Consider the following 20,459-nt stretch of genomic DNA (forward strand, 5'->3'; position numbering starts at 1 on the left):
GCTAGTGCGCGTGATGCGGTCTGGCTGAGGTTCACGGTGAGAGGTGGAGACACAGATAGTTGAGCAGCTGCGAGCATGAAGATAATGTAGCGGCACTGAAACTAGGTCAAGAAGGATAACATATATAAGTAAGCTATAAGAAGTAAAGAGAAAAACCTAGAGAGAAGAGGGCTGAACGGCATGCATGAAAAAGGAAGGTGGACGGGATTCTACACGATGTCAAAACTGAAGGTGTTTCACGGGCCTGGGCCTGAAAATGGGCTGGGTCTTACACCCTTCTACCCCAGAAAGAAAGATAAGCGTCCCTTCGGGAGATATGTTGCTACACCTTCAAGCATCCTAGTTCTACTTAGCCAAACTCAGATCAATAGGGCACCCATCTTCTTTGAAGGGGAAGTCACTCTGCTGATCTCCCTATTCCATCTGGCCAGGGCAGTACTCCACTGAAACACCTTTCTCCTTGATGGAGATATTGCACTGCTCACTCTCTGTTCTGTCTGGCCAGGACAACACTGTCGAGTTCTCTTTTTTGCCAAGCCAGAATGGGATTCTACTTAATGCCTTCCTCTGTGATGGAGACATGGCACTGCTGGTTATCTTGATTTTATCCGGATGAGATTTTTCTTTTCATTTTTGTAGCTTTCGTTGATGTAATATTCTTCTTGTACCCCTGTTTGGGCAATAAAAGGACTTTGTTTTTGTATATCTGTCTGTATGGCACTACGCCTTTATTCCACTCTCGTTGATGTAATATTCTCCTTGTTGCCCTGTTTGTAACCCTGTTTAGGAAATAAAATGACTTTGTTTTTGTATATTTGTTTATACCGCTCTTCGTCTTTATTCCGCTCTTGTTGACGAAAAATTCTCCTTGTTGCCCTGTTTGTAACCCTATTCGGGAAATAAAATGACTTTGTTTTTGTATATCTGTTTGTATGGCTCTTCGCCTTTATTCCACTCTTGTTGACGTAATATTCTCCTTGTTGCTCTGTTTGTAAACCTATTTGGGAAATAAAAGGACTTTGTTTTTGTATATCTGTTTGCACTGCTCTTCGCTTTTATTCTGCTCTTATTGACGTAAAATTCTCCTTGTTGCCCTCTTTGTAACCCTGTTCGAAAAATAAAAGGACTTTATTTTTGTATATCTGTTTGAATTCGAGCAGTGAAAGGTCTGCCGACGTGAAGTTCTTTTGAGCCGGCATTTTTCCATTAACTGTTGCTCCATTCAATTGGGAGACCGAACTTGCATCCTGCAAAGGCCTGGTTTGCACATAAAGTAATTTTGTGTACCTACTCGTTTGTTTATGCACCTTTGCATGAAGCTCGACAAGTCATTTAGATCGCACTAAGAATAGCTGTTAGCAGATCAAAGCTCATGGCTCGATTCCTGTGCTTTGTATTTCGTGGATTGGCACTTATAGGTTGGCAGACCCAAGGGCCCTACTCCCCCACCAACGTGTATTGTACGAAGCTCGGCAAGTCATTTTGACTGCGTTGAGAATAGCTGCTAGCAGGTCAGAGCTCATGGCTCGGTTCCTGTGCTTTATATTTCATGGATTGGCACTTATAGGTTGGCAAAGCCCGAGGGCCCTGCTCCCTCACCAATGCGTTCCGTATTGCACGAAGCTCGACAAGTCATTTATACTGCGTTGACAATAGTTGTTAGCAAGTCAAAGCTCATGGCTCAGTTCATGTGCTTTATACTTCATGGATTGTCGCTTATAGGTTGGCAGAGCCCGAGGACCTTGCCCCCTCACCAACGCGTTCTGTATTGCACGAAGCTCAACAGTCATTTAGACTGCGTTGAGAATAGCTGTTAGCATATCAGGTTCTTGTGCTTTGTACTTTGTGAATTGGCACTTATAGGTTGGCAGAGCCCAAGGGCCCTGCTCCCTCACCAATGCGTCCCGTGTTGCATGATGCTTGGCACACTGCGTTGAGAATAGTTGTTAGCAGGTCAAAGCTCATGGCTCGGTTCCTGTGCTTTATACTTTTTGGATTGGTACTTATTGGTTGGCAAAGGTTGAGGGCCCTGCTCCTTCACCAACGCGTCCTGTATTGCAGGAAGCTCGGCAAATCATTTAGACTGTGTTGAGAATAGCAGTTACCAGGAACTGAGCCATAAGCTCTGACCTACTAACAACTATTCTCAACGTAGTCTAAATGACTTGCCGAGCTTCGTGCAATACAGAACGCGTTGGTGAGGGAGCAGGGCCCTTGGGCTCTGCCAACCTATAAGTGTCAATCCACGAAGCATAAAGCACAGGAACCGAGCCATGGGCGCCACTGTTGATGTCGTGTTTCACAAGCCTTGGCAACTTCACACCCCCGGTATACAAGCGATCACCTGCATAGTAACTATGGGGGGGACCTCGAGGTCCGTTGATCCTCCGATGTTTAAGTTGGTAATCGTGAAGGGGATGATAAATGAACAATGAAGATAAGAGTGTAAAGATGATAGTGATAGATTGACTGATTACCTCGTCTGCTGTGAGTTGGGTCTTATTTATAGTTACCGACCAGGCCCTCACCATAGTAAGGTGTTGCATAGCAAGGGATAATATGCTTGTGTTATTGGTTCACCGAACTGCTTCTATGTTGTGACCTTGCCGAGTTGTGAAGGACTCAGGCTTGCTGTACATCACCCGGGCCTTGGGTCGCATTAAATGCGGCACACCTTTTGCTCTGGGCCACATTGAATGTGGCACACCTTTTGCTCTGGGCCACATTGAATGCGGCATAGTTTCTGCTCTAGGCCGCATTAAATGCGGCATGCTTTCTGTCCCAGGTCCCTTCCATCTGGTGATGTATGCCGTGTTCCTTCCTTCTCAAGCTTTGCTTATATCTTCTGTCCCGTCAGTATGGCTCGACCATGGTTCCCTGCCCGAGCCTTGATCCAGGTATTACCTGTTTGACCTAGACCAGGTGATATGGCTAGGCCTTGCCTCCGGCCCAATCCAACCCAGACCATATATCTGGGTTGTGACTTGGGCCCATAATTAGGCCCAATCATAAGGGATTTTCTCCCTTCACAATGGTATTTTGCTAAGTTGAGCTTCGATACTTGGATAAGAAATAGTTGATTATTTTCTTCAGCTTTCCTAAATTGACATTAGCAAAAAGGAAATCACCAAATTAACTCGTACATAAAGCAATATCTATGGTTCAAGCATCTTGTCTGATTGGAATTTGAGGAAGCCTGTTTGGTCATTAATTGCTTGTAGATCTTTTAATCCAGTACCCATATTTGTCATCTAGAGTTACGTTGCAAAGGGGAAACTAATTACAAGTCTCATATTTGTTATTAAGATCTCAAACTTGTGATTGGAGAAAAGAAAAAAATAAGGCATACGAAAAAGCAAACATCAAAACACAAAGCTACACAATTCTAAACCTAGATAGCTTACAAGTGCTTGTCACAATAAAATAGTAGCAAGTGTAGATGCACACTTCAACAAAATTAAACCATGCCCGTCGCCAGTGCAAATTTATACAGAGAATGGCAACAATTGCTAGCAACATTATCACATAAGACACCGCAAAACTGACATAGAAGACTTCCAAGTCTATAAAACCACAAGCTTCATCTCCCTCATTATCAGTTGGAATGGTAGATGATGGTTCAGTTTTAGTGCAAGCCTTAAGTAGTGGAGGTCCACATAGGAGAGGATTTCCCTCGTAACTGCTTTCATCAAAGGTACCGAACTGAGCTTTTCTTTCTGGTGTTGTACCTCTTAAGTTATTGTGTGCCACTTTGAAGACGGCTAGAGAATTCAACTCAACCAATTGAGGGAGGATAATACCATCCAAGTTATTATGTGATAGATCCAAGCTCTCAATTTGTTTGAGTTTCGAGAATTCAATGGGGATTGATCCCGTTAAATTGTTGAACGACAGGTTTAACGCATGGATGTTACTCAAATCTCCAAGCTCGGTTGGAATTTCTCCTTCTAATTTGTTGCATGAAAGGTCAATCCCAGACATGTAGTTGAGGATGTCACCTTTGTAGGAGAGAGTTGTATTCTTTGTTGTGAACTCCACTTCTTGTAGTGCATCCACATTGAAGAACGTAAAATCTTTTACGTCAGAGTGAAAATCAAAGATTTTTTTATTCATTATTATTGTGGAATGCAAGAATGACAACATGTCGGATATTATGAAATATGTTTGGATAGAGTTTGATGACTCAGATTTTTTGTAGCTTGGCTCACAAGTAAAGTTACTCAAGCAACGAGGTATTTGACCAGAAAAACTATTGTTGGAAAGATCCAACAAGCTTAGTTTTTCTAAAAGGCATAATTGAAGTGGGATTTGTCCATGTAAATAATTTCCTTTCAAGAGGAGAATGCTCAGACTTGAAAGGTTACCGATCCAATCAGGAATGTTGCCAATAAGGTAGTTTTCTCTAAGATTTAGAGTGACTAAAGTGGAGCAACCCCTGAATGCACTGGTAATTGGACCAGTTAACCTATTTTTATTCAAATGAACATGTTTGATCTCGGACCAGTTGGAGCAAGAGGGTATTGAGCCAGACATATTGTTATGGGACAGGTCAAAAAACTCAAGTGATTTCAAGTTACATAACTCAACTGGAATGGGACCTTCAAGCTGGTTTCTTGCGATAGCAATACCTATCAATGACGTCATGTTCCCCATCCATCTTGGAATCATCCCTAACAAATTGTTATTACTTAAATCAATTGCATACAAATGTGTAAGATTAGATATGCTATGTGGGATCTCTCCAAAAAATTGGTTGTTGTCCAAATACAAAGATTGTAGGGCTGTTAGATTAAAATTGGCAGGAAATAATTGGCCACTCAAATGATTTTTGGACAATCTAAGGTAGTATAAGGAGGAGCAACTCATTGTCAAGTTTTCTGATATTGTTCCAGAAAGATTATTGCTTGACATGTCTAAAACACTTAAGGAGATCAAATTACCATAAGAAGGAGGAATAACACCTTCAAAGTGATTTTTAGAAATATTTAAAAACACTAGACTCGGAAAAATTAAACCAAAGTTAGTTGGAATTGGACCTTGAATATGATTAAATGAAATATCTAAAAAAGAAAGGTTGGGAATATGATGACTAGGCAGCTGCAAAGTGCCTGTAAAAGAGTTATTTCTCAAATTAAGAACCTCCAACCTTGTATTGTTTTCTAGCAACCATGTGGGGAACTTTCCTGTCAAATTGCTGTGAGGGAGAAGTAGTAGTTCCAAGTCAAACTGGTAATGAAGGAATCTAGTAATTATTCTGCTAGACTTGGTAGAAAAGCAGCTTGAACAACTGAAAGCCTTCAATTGGAAGCTTGGAATCCATCTTTGAGACAGAGTTTCATCAACGACGTTGTTGCCATCACTAAATATGACCTCAAGCTTTGAGAGATTAAAAAATGAGGAGAATGTGATTGGGTTGAAGTAGTTATGTGATAAATCAAGGTACTCAAGTGACTTCAAACAAGGTAGAGGGGAGAGATCAATGCTTCCATTAAAGCGATTTGAAGAGATATCAAATATTCGAAGTTGTGTCATGTTTGCCAAACATGAAGGCAGTATCCCACTACAGGAAATTTTCCTTCTTGCGGGGAGCGAAATCCCCGCATTTCCCCTGTTTTCTCGCAGCAAATTTTCAGAAACTGCGATAATTACTCGCAGCTAATCGGTCGAAAGTAAAACGTCTGCTCAGTTGATTTTCGGTGATAAATCATCAGCGGCCGCAATTGCTGCACCTAACTCGGCGGTTCATCTCTCGCAGCAAAATCGCCTTGCCAATTTGGGAGAAGGGCAATTACGGTGATGAGGCGTCGCAAATTTGGGGTGATTTACGGCGATTTTGGGGGTCCGTAAAATCCAGATTTCGGCGAATTTGGGGCTGGCCACAAAGAAGCTTTCTTCCCAAGGTTGCGGTGAATTTATAGACGCCGCAAATTCAAGGATTTTACATACGGTGAAAGATCGAGATCCCCGCAATTCCATTTATTCAACATGCGGTGAATTTGATTATGACGCCGCAAGAAGATAGTGCTGATCCATACGGTGAAATAGCGAGATCCCCGCATTTGGTTTTGATTCTACATGCGGTGAATTAGATTACCACGCCGCAATCTCAGATGGATTTTACATACGGTGAGCATGTATGGCGCAGGAAATGCCAATTAATATCACCGCGAGCTTGCTTACAAATTTACAACAAAGCAGGCACATATGGGTTTGTGGGTATGCGGTGAATAAATTATAAGAACCCACTCGGTTTATTAGATTGATGGGTTTTCTGAACGGTGGCTTCAAACAATAGTTGATCAGAGCAAATTTATGGGTTTTTGGCTTCACTGATGCAGCACGTCGTTGCAGGAATTTATGGGTTTTTGGATTCGCTGGCTTCAATTTCTGCTTTACGTTATTTAAAGCTGATGTTCTTCACCCAGGTTAGTTAGCAAAGTCATTCAATATGTACTCAATCTGAATTGAAACAACCTCTATCGCATAAATTCATGTATAGCATCTTGGCATGCATATTGATTCTCCACCAATCATTAAATATATTTTATTTATATTGATTCCTTGCCCCAGTATATGTTTCATGAATTTATAATGACCAATCATAAAAAATTCTTCTTCTTTAATTTAAAGATCATGATCAGAAAATTAGATAGAGATGTGTAGATGCATCTAATTTATATTTATCCCAATAGCTGATCAGTACGTACTCTGTGACTCATGAATAAAATGCCAAAAATAAACTACAACCTTGGAGCAATATTATATATAATAAGAGCTAGGGAAATAGCATATATTAGCATATACCACTACTTCACGGGAATTTAGAAATTTAAACCATACGTCCTGATCATCATCTTAAATGCATATAGATTATTCTTTATAAAAAACAGGGGAATTAAAGAAATTTAGATACTACATATCTATACTTTGCAATTTGTGGTAACAGGATCTAATTAGATTAAGCATTCTTTACACCACACTAACTCAGAAAAAATGAAGAAGTTCAAGAAGATTTTGTCTAAAGATTTTGTCAAGAAGTACGTATGTAGCCAAGGAAGAATTTAAGCTTTACCAATGGCAAATTATCTTTGAGATTCCTCTCATTTAGTACTCTGCCAAGTACCAGATTTTGAGGACTTTTGTTTTAGATTTAATATAATTCAAACACCATACACTTTTTCCAATAATTATCATGTACATTGCCATCCAGATTTCATCAAAAAAGCTTGAATGTGAACATTTCATTAACTTTTTACATCATACATTATAGCAGGTTCCTTCTAATTGTCATGCAATTACTTAAATTCCTATCTCCATTTACTGACACTAAACACTTGATGAAGAATGTGTGCATCTCAACCAATTGTTGTCAACATGGTTATACATTAACCTTAAACCCTATACATTAATTTAAACCTGGGAGTGAATCCACATATGTAGCATCCAGCAGGCTCTTGTAGTGTTGCATCAAAAAATTCCAGCTTGGGTGATTTATATCAACACATGCCATTTGCTTTCTACCTGAAAAATATACATGGTAATAAAACAATTATTCATGTGCTTGAAGTAATTGCTGATGTCTACCTTGTAAGATAAAAATAATCAACCAAAAACTAAACTAATTATGCAGTCATTGCAGCAAACTAAAGCAGACAACAATTCATGCCAATCATGTCATCAAGGAACTAAACTTATGTCACTCATTACATGAACAAACTAAACTAAGCAAAAGCCTCCAATAATTCATTAAAATCTGTTATATCATCCATATTTCATAGGAAAATAGAAGATGCATCAGGCAATGGCTTAACTTTTTCCAGTTCACTGCTCTAGGGTCAAGAATAAATACCCTTCTCTGTTTATCAATGTAAAACATAACAGTTTTGAGGCATGGGCTGCAGGAGGAGAACATATCAACCCTAAACCAATTGGCCTCATGTATTTGATTTAACAATAGTCACAACTCAAAACTGTTATAGGGTGGATACAATTTTCAGCCCTATATATGTGACTTAAAACTACATATCATATGGCACACACCTAATGCACAAATTTGCAAACCTGTCCAAATATCTTTCCTATGATATGATATTCAAGTACTATATCATATGCACTACATTTGAGGCTTAAAAATATGCAAGTATATAGCCATGCAAAAAACAGGGGAATGAATGGTGGAAATTACCACCTAAGCCCAAAATTCCAGCAAAGGATATCTTATATGCCATTTTTGTTTCTTCCACCCCACCAAATATTGAAAACAGTGCTACGCAGTTAGTTTTCACCAGCCAAATTATAACTATGTATGCATGCAAGGACTGATTTCCATATAATATACGGAAATATTATATGGAATTGGTTAAAAAGAATGTATGCAACATTCTTTACAAAATCCCAATAACTAGGTGCACCACCTTACTTCAATTAAAACAAAACCAAGTTGACCCCACCATAAATCTCATGAAATAGACAGGGCTATTTTTAATGCAACCTAAATACTCACAAAGAGTGACCCAATGACCTATTGTTGTGAAGAAACATTGTTAGAGCTGATTATACAAATCTCTAACTATAATGCAAAGGCTTCTAAATTCCAATAGTACCTGAGTTATGCAAATAACAGCATGTGATAAAATATCTGAATCTTTACATGTATATTCAACATAAATCTGTACCTATAGTCTATTACAGAAAAAATTACCAAACATTTCTTTGTACCTGGTATACATCTCTCAAGTTTCAAGGTTTTAATATCACTAGCATCATAACTAATCTTATAGAATATGCATCAACAACTCTCTTAGCCATTGAAGAAAATACATGCAGTTTCTAGAGGTTTTGAAGAAAATACATTCGAATCATCAACGCGATGTTCTTTGTGCCACCTCATGGATACTGCTGTTTTTTTCGACATAAACAACCTCTTCAACCTTGGTTTTAACGGAAAATATCGAAGTACTTTGTGTGGGATTTTTTTTTGTTTAGTTGTGGGTGTTTCCCATCTTGACATACCACATTTGGGACAATCATGCTTGTCAGCATTTTCCTTCCAGTATAGTATACAATCATTTGGACATACATCAATCTTCATATAACCAAAACCAAGGGCCCGCTCCATCCGTCGTGACTCGCGGTATGAGTCAGGCAAAAGTGCATCCGGGAACGAATCTTTCAACAACTTTAGTAGCATGTCAAATGATTTAACACTCCACCCTCCAATCGTCCTTATATGCAACAACTTCACAATGAATGATAACTTTGAGAAGTTAGCACATCCTGGATAGAGTGGACGTCTGGCATCTTCCAATAATTGATCGAAATTTTTTGGTCTAGGCTCTACATAGGTGGGACCTTCACTGGTACCAGGTTCCATTGGCTCCACATTTGGAAATGATCCAAGTCTAATGTCATCTAACATCTCATCCATGTCATCAACGTACTCGTCCCTTTGCACTTCATTGACATCATCATCAAACTCATTAGCATCCCAGGATTCTTCCTCGCCATGAAAGATCCATTCAGTGTAGTTTTCATCAATTCCTATGGTGAACAAGTGTCTTTCCACCAAGTCAATAGGATGGAAAAAGTTATTACGACAGGTACGACAAGGACACCTTATATTGTTTGTTGTTGCATGAGCTTGGGCCAGTGTAATGAATTGATATACCCCTTCCCTATATTCTGCAGACCTAAATCGGTCGATAATACGCATCCAGCTTTTGTCCATGTCAAAATCACTGTAAGATTAAAATAGAGAAGTTGGATAGTTGTCTACTTAAACTGAAGAAATATCATGATTAGAGCACGTCTATTTTGATAGTTTGCAGTCATATTGTAGAATGATAGTTCTCAAGATGGTGCATGTGTTTGAAAGATAATCTACAGATCAGTACATTATTAATTCATAACATTCATTAAGTCAGTGCAGTCCACCTCCTCAAAGATTTCCATGCAAATTAAGCATTATATATATATTGACTAGATAGACCGCAGATCTCGTCCTTTTGATTGAAGCAAAAAATCTCAAACTAGCCGTGGATTGAAAAGAAAAAGGATCACTCCCTTCTACATAAAGGCACTATACTTTAAAGTTCAAGAAGTTAAAAGGATAACCTTTGTTTTTAATAGAAGCAATAATCTCAAATATCGGTTAATTAAAATTCCAACTATATACTGGCCTAAGCATACTTCCAAAACGAAACGCTTCCACGGCTATATGGAATCAAGTCATCATGATGTATCATGGAATGGAATGGATCTTTCGTATTATATAAAAGATATTGACAGCCATATATATATATATATATATATATATATATAGGAATATATGTGATTCTTATATATGTGCCTTCCAATCCTTTCCTATTAATTTCATACAGTCTGTATGTTCATTGTGTGTTTCTACGTGTTAATTTTGAGAGAGAGAGAGAAAGAGAGAAGATAAGGTCGAAAGAGGTGGTCCTAATGGCTTTCTCTCCATTCTCTCTGAATTTCCAACTTAAAATATTTGCTTGTAATTTTAATCTGTTCAGATACAAAAACTTCAGCAAGGTCTGAGCCAGCTTATACTCCTTGATGAAAGCTTGGCCCAACAAGATGCAGAAAGAGTGCATAGACTTCCAGGCCAGCCTTTGGTGAACTTCAAAAGTAATACCAAGGATATGTTACTGTCAATCAAACTCATGGAAGAGCACTCTTGTACTAGTTCTTTGAAGCTACAAAGAAACCAGAAGGAAAACCTATTCTTCTCTGGCTAAATGGAGGTATATAAATATATATATATATATATATTAGTTTTCATTTAATTTAATTTATGGAAACCTTTTTAATTTCTTTTATCTATCTTCCCCAACGGACTTTTGAGTTTTGAGAGAGAGAGAGAGAGAGAGAGACAGATTAGGGAGAATTAAGCCAAAATAGAGGTTGAAAAATGATGAAGTTGAGGTCAAAGAAGTTTTACAGAAGCAGCTCAAAGCTCAGTGGAGGCGGTAGTAGTAATGGCAACAGCAACAGCAACATGAAATTAGGAGGTGAAAAAGCTGGGTCTGAAGGCTTAGGGGAAATCAAGTGGGAACTCCGACCTGGTGGCATGCTTGTCCAAATGAGAGACATGACTGGTGAGAGTGTGGGAGAAGGGATGATCACAGTTAAGGTCTCAACTGTCTCAAAATGGCATGACATTTCCATTGAAGCCACTTCGAATTTTGGTAAGCCTTGAAGATGATCATCATCATGTTTCTGTTTAATTAGATTAATATCAGAAAGATCGTCATGTTTCTGTTTTTGGCCTCGGGTCAAGAATTTCATAAGCATTGAAGATCTTCCTTCTGGAGTGATAAATTAAACTTCCCGTTTTATCAATATTTTCAGGAGAGTTGAAGATGATATTGTCATTGGTGACTGGTTTGGAGACGAGGGAGCAGAGGCTACTGTTCAAAGGGAAAGAGAGAGAGGATGGTGAATATTTACACATGGTTGGGGTAAGAGACAAGGACAAGGTGCTGTTGCTGGAAGATCCAGCTACCAAGGAGAGGAAACTACTCTATGGCTTGGCAGGGGGCCCAGCCATTGGAACACCCTGCAGTTGTACCATTAGTGTATGAAAAGTAAAATGATTTTTCATTAGTACTAACCCTAAAACCAATAAAATTGCAAAAATTATGCACATCGATCTTCTCATGTGCAAGTTGCAAATGGCTTACTATGTTAATAGAAATGTTGATTTCTGGAGTTATATCAATCATGTTGGTCTCCTCTTTCCCTCAATTATTTCTGATCAGCTTTTTCCTTCATTATATATATATAGATATATTGTAACCATGCGTGCACACCGAGACATAGACTAATTAATTTATGGAATTAATAAAGCGAAAGTGGTACTCAAGTTACTTAATTTCTATTACTAAAGTCTGGCCTTTTTTATCATGGGTTGTAGAGTAGTATAGATTGCTTGAAAGGCTGAAAGCTAGATGGCTCCATCAATTGCATATAGTCATATCCTAGATTTTAGGCTCTCAAACTGTACGTAGGCAGCCAACGGGGTCCAATATTGACAGCTAGGTATTCCAAATTCTCACACGTACACCTCCTCCCTCATGCACGCCCTCAACTACTTGGTATTGCTAATCTAATTAAGTTTAACCAATTATCCTAAGTTTTGATCATAACCATGATCAGCCATCTTCCACCCTTTCTTCAATTAGCATGCTCACTTCTCCAAACATCAAAGCTCACCTCCCACCCTTTTAATTTCTTTTTTCTTTGTTGTAGATATATAATCATCACATACATATCTAATATATATACTGTGGCTAAATGGATATATATAATATAAATTATTAATATTTATCTCTTCCCATCATATAATAGTACTTTTAAAATAAGTACTATTATAGACGTAAAAACTCTTAATGTTATCTCATTGTTGTTTAGATTAGGTAAGCTCTCTCCTTCATCACCTGTTGTCGTAATTAGCTCGTTACATATAATTATCATTATGCAATTAATCATGAATTTCCTATCTTGAGCTCAAATGCATAAAATAATATAATAAGCAATTAAATATCTTAATTATCAGAACATGAATAATATTAGCAATGCACATGGCCAATCGATGGAGATATTATATATATATATATACACATATATTTATATGTATCATATTATATAGATGATCAGTTTCTTCTTTACTTTACAGAAGAAACAGTATACAAAATCGTTGAAACAATCGCCAAACAACATAGAAAAATTTCAATCAATTTACACTTATATGCTAAAACTTCAATATAGCAGAGAAATTTCTCTCATTGTTGTTTCCAAAAGTTGTCACTGCAATTTATAATAAATTCACAATCAATTTAAACTAGTATCTGAATATTTTTATGCAAATGGCTTTACCCTTCTCTTGCAAATGAGCCCAAAAATAAAACTAGCTAAATACATGTATGCGAAACAGAGAGATAGTCATAGAATGAAGGAGAGAAATACCACACAGATTGAAAGGAGATGAGATACCTTGCTGAAATAGGGACCGAGTGGAGAAGCCGTGCGCGATAGTGGGACACGATTGGGCAGCCTATAGAGAGAGAGGGACTGAGTGAAAGTTAGAGAGAGAGAGAGAGACGGACGGTGAAGTCAGTACCCAAAGAGACGGAGGAGACTTACCCGCGGCTAGGCAACGAGGCGACGGCGTGCAGCAGGGAAGGCGATCTGATCACAGAGAGAAGAATCGATGTTGTTTCCGCATGCGATGTTCAACGTGAAGGCTGGGATGGACTGATGGAGGGGTTTTGCTCTGTTTTGGTGGTGGTGGAGGTTCACGATGGCTGCAGAAAAATTGGGTTTCGGACAGGGATCGGTATCGGCGAAAATCAATTTCTGTAAAATGGGTTTCCGTAGTTACGTTTGCGGAGAAAGCCAACCTATGCACGCTTCTAACTTAAATCGGTGATAAACATGTCGCCGAATGAAGAAATAACTTGCGGTTTTTGCAACTTACATGGTAATATTATTTGCGAAGAGAAACAGTCGCCGCAAATGATATAATGTCGCCGCAAAAAGTATGTATTATGGCGAATTTCATTGCCGCCACTACAAAAAAGCGGCTACAGTAAAATATGGTCTGTTGCGGCCAAAACTTGTTCGCCTCTTCAGGTTTTGGCAGCAAAAACTGCTTTCTCTTGTAGTGTCCCTTCAAAATGATTATAGCTGAGATCTAACTCTCGTAGATTCATAAGCTCACACAAACCTACAAAATGAAATGAGTAATAATTAAGTTCTACCATTAAGAGATTTTTGCTAAGGAATAATTTGCGAAAACAAGGCTTTTTACCTTGAACGATGGGCAAACTTCCATTGAGTCCACAGCGTTGTATTGACAATACATTAAGGGAAGTCATAACTCCAACGTTGCTGAGGAAGCTTTTGTCAATGTAGGAATTATCCAAATACAACTCCTGTAGGTTCTTTAGTCTTCCCAACTCTAAATGTGTACGAAAATTATTAAAATGTGTTAAATAGGACAGAGAATATCAAATGGATGTATATTAGTCGATCTAACTGTAGAGACTAATTACCTGAGATTGGGATATTGATTGGTGGATCAAATAAGAGGTTCCGTCTCAAATATAGTTTCCTGAGCGATAAGAACTGACCAAGGGATGACAGGAAGCTTTCATTGAAGTAATTATAACTGAAGTCAAGCACCTCTAGCTTGCTCAATCCTACAATTTAGACAATTATAAACCGATTTCTATTGCATAATTCAAAAAACAATATTACTCTGTTATGATATAAACATACCTTCATTTGGAAGCCATCCAGATATTGCATTATAACTCAGATCAAGGTACTTAAGCTCTTGAAAGGGAATAAACAGAGAGGCATTTAAGGTAATGTAAGTGAAGAAAAGATGAAGCTCGATTACACGCCCTGTAGTGTTGTCGCACACAACACGTTCTCAATTGCAGCAATTTCTCCCTTCCCGATCGGATGTGAAGATATGAGCATACACGTTGTTCCCGAGGGAAGCTTTGAGTCGCAAGAGAGCTTCTCTCTCCTCCCTCAAACAAGCATGAATAGAAGATAATTGAAACAAGGCTGCCAACATTAGCCACCACCCAAATATTCCAAACTCCATTTCACGTTTTGGTGTCTAAGCCAAGTTATTCTTAAAGAGTTTATATAGACACCTCAACATTGACCGATGACTTAGAAATAATTAAGGCCAAAGACTATAAAATTTATATATTAAATTATTTCAAGCAAAAATGATAAACTTGGGAAGACCTTGACTGATGACTCAATTATAAGCTGTAGACTCATGAGTACTTAATTATATATCATGAGGTTCTATCCAATTTCTAAATCTCCCTACTTTTCAATTGTCTTCACCTACTTTTCAATCAACTTGGAATTAAAAAGATGAATATTTCTTATAATTGAAATATTTCTTCAATAAATACAGTTGATTTAATTAAATAATGACCTAATTAACCTTGAAATTTGTTTGTATTTTTTAATAAATAGATTTTCTTACTGTTATTATTGATGTCCAATAATTGAATTAATTGGGAGTTAGTAAGTATATTGAATTAATTGTTAGTTACTGAGTGCTTATTAAAACATATCCTCTTTTTCATTCAAGTATAACGCCTGCCTCTTTCTTCGATATTTTTAAAATCAAGATTTTTTTAAGTTTTTTTTAGTTCAAAATCTCTTTTTTTCCTAATTTAGAATTTTAAATTATTGATGAAATCTTTCTTCGATAAAGCTTTTTTTTTATATGTATTTAATTTATAGTTTTCACAAAATTAACGTATAAAAACAGATTATATGAATTACGAATGGCACAATTATTAATTAATTTAGTTTTTTAGGAGTTTTCTTGATTTAACAAATAAACTAGACAAATTTTCTACGGGCTATTAGTGGACTTGGTAAAAATAGTACTCAGCATCAATTTAGTTGATGGGAGCTCACGTTTGGGTATACATCTTCTTAATAAGTTGGCGCACGAAAAATATCTAATTAAATAAAATTGAGAGAAATTTTATTTACAATCCTCAAGTGGTGACTGCATGTGCAGGCACATTATTAAATAAGAGAAAATATCATTTTAAGAGGGATAATTTTATAATTTTAAAAAATTATATTTTTATAATTCTATATGGAAAATATCAGTACTTTTTTTATTTAATAATTAAGTAAGTGATTTTTAGTGTATTGATATATTTTTTTATTTTTTAAAAATATTTAAATATATTAAAAAAATATGAAAAAAAAAAGTCAAATTGGTCATTGATGACAACATATATATATACACACACACTGACTCCAAGTCTTTAGCACTGCCACAAAGTCATCAATCAAGTCTTGAAGGAAAGGAAAGCAATAATGCATTGTGTCTTCTTGCTGAAGGTAGTCTCAATATTCAAATATGATAAATATAAATATTTTTTATTTTTTAATTTACATCTAATAATTACTTAATTATTATAATTTTATAAAACTTTTAAATAAAACACAAAAATAATTTAATTTTTATAAATCTCAAAATAAAAATTCTATTAAAAAATTCTATTCTAACAATATATTAACTTTATAATATTTTTACTCATTTTTTTTTCTCTTTTACTAAAATCTTATAAAACATATTAACTAAAACCATTTTATTACAATTCACAAAATATTTTACCGCAATTAATACTATTCACAAATTTATCATATTTTCTCAACATCCAAATGAGGTTAGTCTATTTGTAAATCACTCCATCAGGTTTAAATTATTTTTAATTTTCTCAACGAGTATGCAAATTTTTATAACTAAGTCCTCGACTTTCTACCGTCAATTCATCTATTCGAAACTAGTTTAACCAATCAGAACTTGACACATGACATATAAATGCCATGTCAACACCCATTCAAGAAAAAAAATTCTAAAAATTAGAATAAAAATATATTTAAAAGAACCTATAAAATTAAGATAAATATATTTGAAGTGTAATTATTTTTGCTTGTATAAGTGAATTCGCGGTGCCATAAGTTGCTCCTTGTAAGTTGATCGACCTATGGTACCATATATATGTAACCGAGTTGTCAAATTTAATTTTAATTAGACATGGTTAGTGAGCATCGTTACAAGTACTTCATGGAATGGCCTTATTTAATAATGTTATTGATGTCAAAGTCTTGGGTTAGTCTCATGTTTTCCCTGCAAAGAAATTAAAAAATAAAATGGGGTAATTTTTTTTTTCCATTTTTATTTTTTTGGCACTTCACTAAATAGATATCTTTTGTTCAAGTTTTAAATTTTGAAAAATAATTTGTATAAAGTCTAGAGTGTGAAAGCATTGCTCATTGTAAAAAGTGAAACTCTTATGAAAAAATTCACTTTGTCACGATGGTCCCACTTTTTTGAAAAACCCTACACAAGACTTGCACCGTAAATACGTAACTATAAAAAGTGGAACCCATATGAAACAACAAGGCCGCGAACATTAGCCACCACCCAAAAATTCCAAACTCCATTTCACGTTTAAGCGTCTAAGCTAAGTTGTTGTTAAAGAGTTCATATAAACACCTCAACATTGACCGATGACTTAGAAATTAAGGCCAAAGACTATAAAATTTATATATTAAATTATTTCAAGCAAAAATGATAAACTTGGGAAGACCGTGATTGATGACTCAATTATAGGTTGTAGACTCATGATGAGTACTCAATATCATTATTATATATAAATAATAAATAAATAAAATCATTAAAATATTTATCACTATTATATATAAATAAAATCATCATTAAAAAAAAGTAATCATTAATGGGACCCACACCCTTTTCAATTATTTATCTAAAAATCAACAGCTCAATATACTTCATACATTCAAACAACTAATACTCTAAATGGGATCCACAAATCCACTTCAATCTCTACTCATAACTATTCATAAATATTTTTAACATTTCTCAAGTATTCTCACTACCGAAACGTAAATCAATTGTCTTCACCTTCTTTATTTTTGATCCATGCGTAGCAATCAGCTTGGAATTAAACACCATTCTCATATATATATATATATATATATATATATATATATATATATATATACACACACTGTTACTAGTCTTGGTTTGGCTGGAAGGAGAGGAAAGCATTGACTCCAAGTCTTTAGCCCCATCACGGAGTCATCAATCAAGTCTTCAAGGAAAGGAAAGCAATAATGCATTGTGTCTAGCTTCTTGCTGAAGGTAGTCTAATATTCAAATATCATAAATATAAATATTTTTTAATTTTTAATTTTTAATTTTTAATTTTCTTTCCATCTAATAATTACTTAATTATTATAATTTTCTAAAAATTTCAAGTAAAACACAAAAATAATTTAATTTTTTTAAATCTCAAAATAAAAAATTATATTAAAAAATTATATTCTAATAGTATTTTTATTATTTTTTTTTCTCTTTTTCCAAAATCATCTAAAACATCTTAACTCAAACTATTTTATATTATTCACAAACTATTTTATTACAATTACTACTATTTACAAATTTTTCATCTTTTCTCAACATTCAAACGAAGCCTTAGTCTATTTGTAAATCATTTCATTGGATTTAAATTATTTATAATTTTCTCAATGAGCATGCAAATTTTTACAATTAACTCCTCTTCTTTCTACCGTCAATTCATCTATTCGAAACTAGTTTAATCAATCACAACTTGACACATGACATATAAATGCCATGTCAACACCCATACAAAAAAAAAAAAAAATCTAAAAATTAGAATAAAAATATATTTAAAAGAATCTATAAAATTAAGATAAATATTTTTGAAGTGTAGATATTTCTGCATGATACATATTTTTAATTATAGACATGAAACCGAGTTGTCAACTTTTAGTTGAAATGCATATGGCAGGTGGTGTACTTATATATGGTTATAACACATTTTCCAGCGATTTTACTATCGCCGCCAAAAAAATCGCTGCAATTAACACTTATTTGCGACGATTTTCTTATCGTCGCTGAAATTTAAAGCAATATATACGAAATCTGATGTTGCAATTACTGTTTACTCATTTGCGGCGACTATTTGATCTTTTGCGGCGATTTTAAAATCGCCGCAAATAATGTTAGAACTGTAGCCATATTTTAATTGTGGCGAATGGGAAATTCGCCACAATAGCTAGTTTTGCAGCGAATAAAAAACGCTGGAATAGTCTTCTAGAAAATTTAGGCCTTTGCCAACGATTTTAATATTGTTGGAATATAAATACCACTAATAAACATTATTTCCAACGATTTCTAAGTCGCCGCTTGCCCCTTGGAGGAAAAGAAATTACTGTTACTTTTTGCAGTGATTTTAATATTGTCGCAAATTGAACAATAGATATTGTTTGCAACGAAAATATTCTTTATATTTTCGCCGCAAGAGCATATCTAATAAATTATATACTATTAGCGGCAAATCAAAATCGCCTGAAAAGTGAAATTAAATTTAAACAACCCGCCTTACCATTTCCACTCATTTCTTTCCCTCTCCCGCTTTGCCTTCCCGAATCCCAATCCCTCTTCTCCCTCAACCCACGCCACCGCGCAGAACCCCCCACCACGCCACCGCCACCTCACCTCGACAGCCACTCCCCAATCCTCACTCACAAGTACAAGTACCTCCCAGACGAAATCGAAGCCATCCCTTCTCTGCGCAGCCCCTCCCAGACGCAGACGAAGACCAACGAAACTCTTCGTTCTCTGCGCAGCCTCTCCCAGACGAAGACCGAACCCCACCCAGTTTCCCTGCTCTGCGCAGCCCCTCCTAGACGAAGACCACCGATGCCCTCAATCTTCACTCACCCAGATGAAGCCCGAAGCCCCCCACCCTCACTCTCCCTTCTCTGTGAAGCCCGAAGCCCCCTACCCTCACTCTTCCTTCTCTGCGAATTCCCCCCACCCTGTCCCTTCAGTCCCCGAAACCCTAGAAGACTGCAGCTCCATCTCCCTCACCCCCTTCGAGCCTCTCTCTCTCTCTCTCTCTCACCGAGTCCTCTGGATCTCTCACCGAGCCCTGTAAGGATCCCTGGTTTCCTCATTGAAAGTTATACACTTATTTGTTTAATTTTGTTGTTGTTATGCATACACTAATTTGGTTGAATTTTGTTGTTGTTATGCATACACTGATTTGGTTAATTTTTTTGATGTTATACACTGATTTGGATGAGTTTTGTTGCTGTTATACATACACTGATTTGGGTAATTTTGTCGATGTTATACACTGATTTGGTTAAATTTTGTTGCTCTTATACACTGATTTGGTTAATTTTGTTGATGTATACACTGATTTGGTTGAATTTTGTTGCTCTTATACACTGATTTGGTTAATTTTGTTGATGTTATACACTGATTTGGTTGAATTTTGTTGCTCTTATACACTGACTGTGTGATGTCAATTGACAATGAGCATAGCATGCAATGGTCCAATATAGCATGCAATGGTCAATTGTGGGGTTTTCTTGAATTTCTGCTGCTGCTGTCTAGAATTTGGGTAGTGAGTTTCACCTTCCATTTCTCGCATCTTGTGTATTTGAGTGTAAAATCATAAGGAAAGAAGGATCTATAAATAGGTTTAAACCCACCTATTAGAGTTCAAAGTACATTAAACAATTCCTAATGTTTGCTACTTGTGGTCATTAGCCACATCTAGCCCTCGAGCTTGACAGCTGTCCAAATATGACAGAGATGGCAATGAATCAGACTTAACACCCATTTTAGGCCCTTAATTACCCTAATCTTTTCTTTGAAAAAAGTAGTTTATACATAGTGTCACATCAATCACTCTCATTCAATGAAAATGGGTTCCAAATTTAAAAAAAAAAAGAAAAGAGAAAGCTCGAAAGTACACATCAAAATTGAAGTTGGTGAGATTGAAGCCAATGAATGAGCATGATGATCAGCATGCATG

General features: G+C 36.2%; 3 protein-coding genes across 5 annotated transcripts; 1 reads left to right on the top strand and 2 right to left on the bottom strand.

Moving 5' to 3' along the window:
* Positions 1-3,375: 3,375 nt before the first annotated feature.
* On the bottom strand, positions 3,376-4,644 carry LOC108984047 (receptor-like protein 56). The gene has a single exon (XM_035690708.1). The coding sequence runs from the start codon at positions 4,642-4,644 to the stop codon at positions 3,376-3,378; it is 1,269 nt and encodes a 422-aa protein (XP_035546601.1).
* Positions 4,645-7,184: 2,540 nt separating this feature from the next.
* On the bottom strand, positions 7,185-14,661 carry LOC109014547. 3 transcript variants are annotated; one of them, XM_035690559.1, is made up of 8 exons: positions 14,302-14,661; positions 14,076-14,222; positions 13,832-13,981; positions 13,499-13,747; positions 13,165-13,377; positions 13,015-13,075; positions 8,852-9,737; positions 7,185-7,521 (listed from the first exon to the last, which is right to left on the bottom strand). In XM_035690559.1, exons 7-8 carry the CDS (start codon positions 9,725-9,727, stop codon positions 7,492-7,494), a joined length of 906 nt encoding a protein of 301 aa, XP_035546452.1. In that variant the 5' UTR covers positions 9,728-9,737; positions 13,015-13,075; positions 13,165-13,377; positions 13,499-13,747; positions 13,832-13,981; positions 14,076-14,222; positions 14,302-14,661; the 3' UTR covers positions 7,185-7,491. The 3 variants fall into 3 exon arrangements, 2 of the variants coding, with proteins under 2 accessions (XP_035546452.1, XP_035546453.1); XM_035690560.1 differs by lacking the exons at positions 13,499-13,747; positions 13,832-13,981; positions 14,076-14,222; positions 14,302-14,661 and having other exon boundaries at positions 9,013-9,737; positions 13,165-13,488; XR_004801657.1 differs by lacking the exons at positions 8,852-9,737; positions 13,499-13,747; positions 13,832-13,981; positions 14,076-14,222; positions 14,302-14,661 and having other exon boundaries at positions 13,165-13,488.
* LOC109014548 (BAG family molecular chaperone regulator 1-like) lies at positions 10,857-12,228 on the top strand. The gene is made up of 2 exons (XM_018997050.2): positions 10,857-11,207; positions 11,371-12,228. Exons 1-2 carry the CDS (start codon positions 10,931-10,933, stop codon positions 11,601-11,603), a joined length of 510 nt encoding a protein of 169 aa, XP_018852595.2. The 5' UTR covers positions 10,857-10,930; the 3' UTR covers positions 11,604-12,228.
* Positions 14,662-20,459: the final 5,798 nt, after the last annotated feature.

This window comes from Juglans regia, chromosome 6, assembly GCF_001411555.2.
Source record: "Juglans regia cultivar Chandler chromosome 6, Walnut 2.0, whole genome shotgun sequence".
Classification (NCBI taxonomy): Eukaryota; Viridiplantae; Streptophyta; class Magnoliopsida; order Fagales; family Juglandaceae; genus Juglans; species Juglans regia.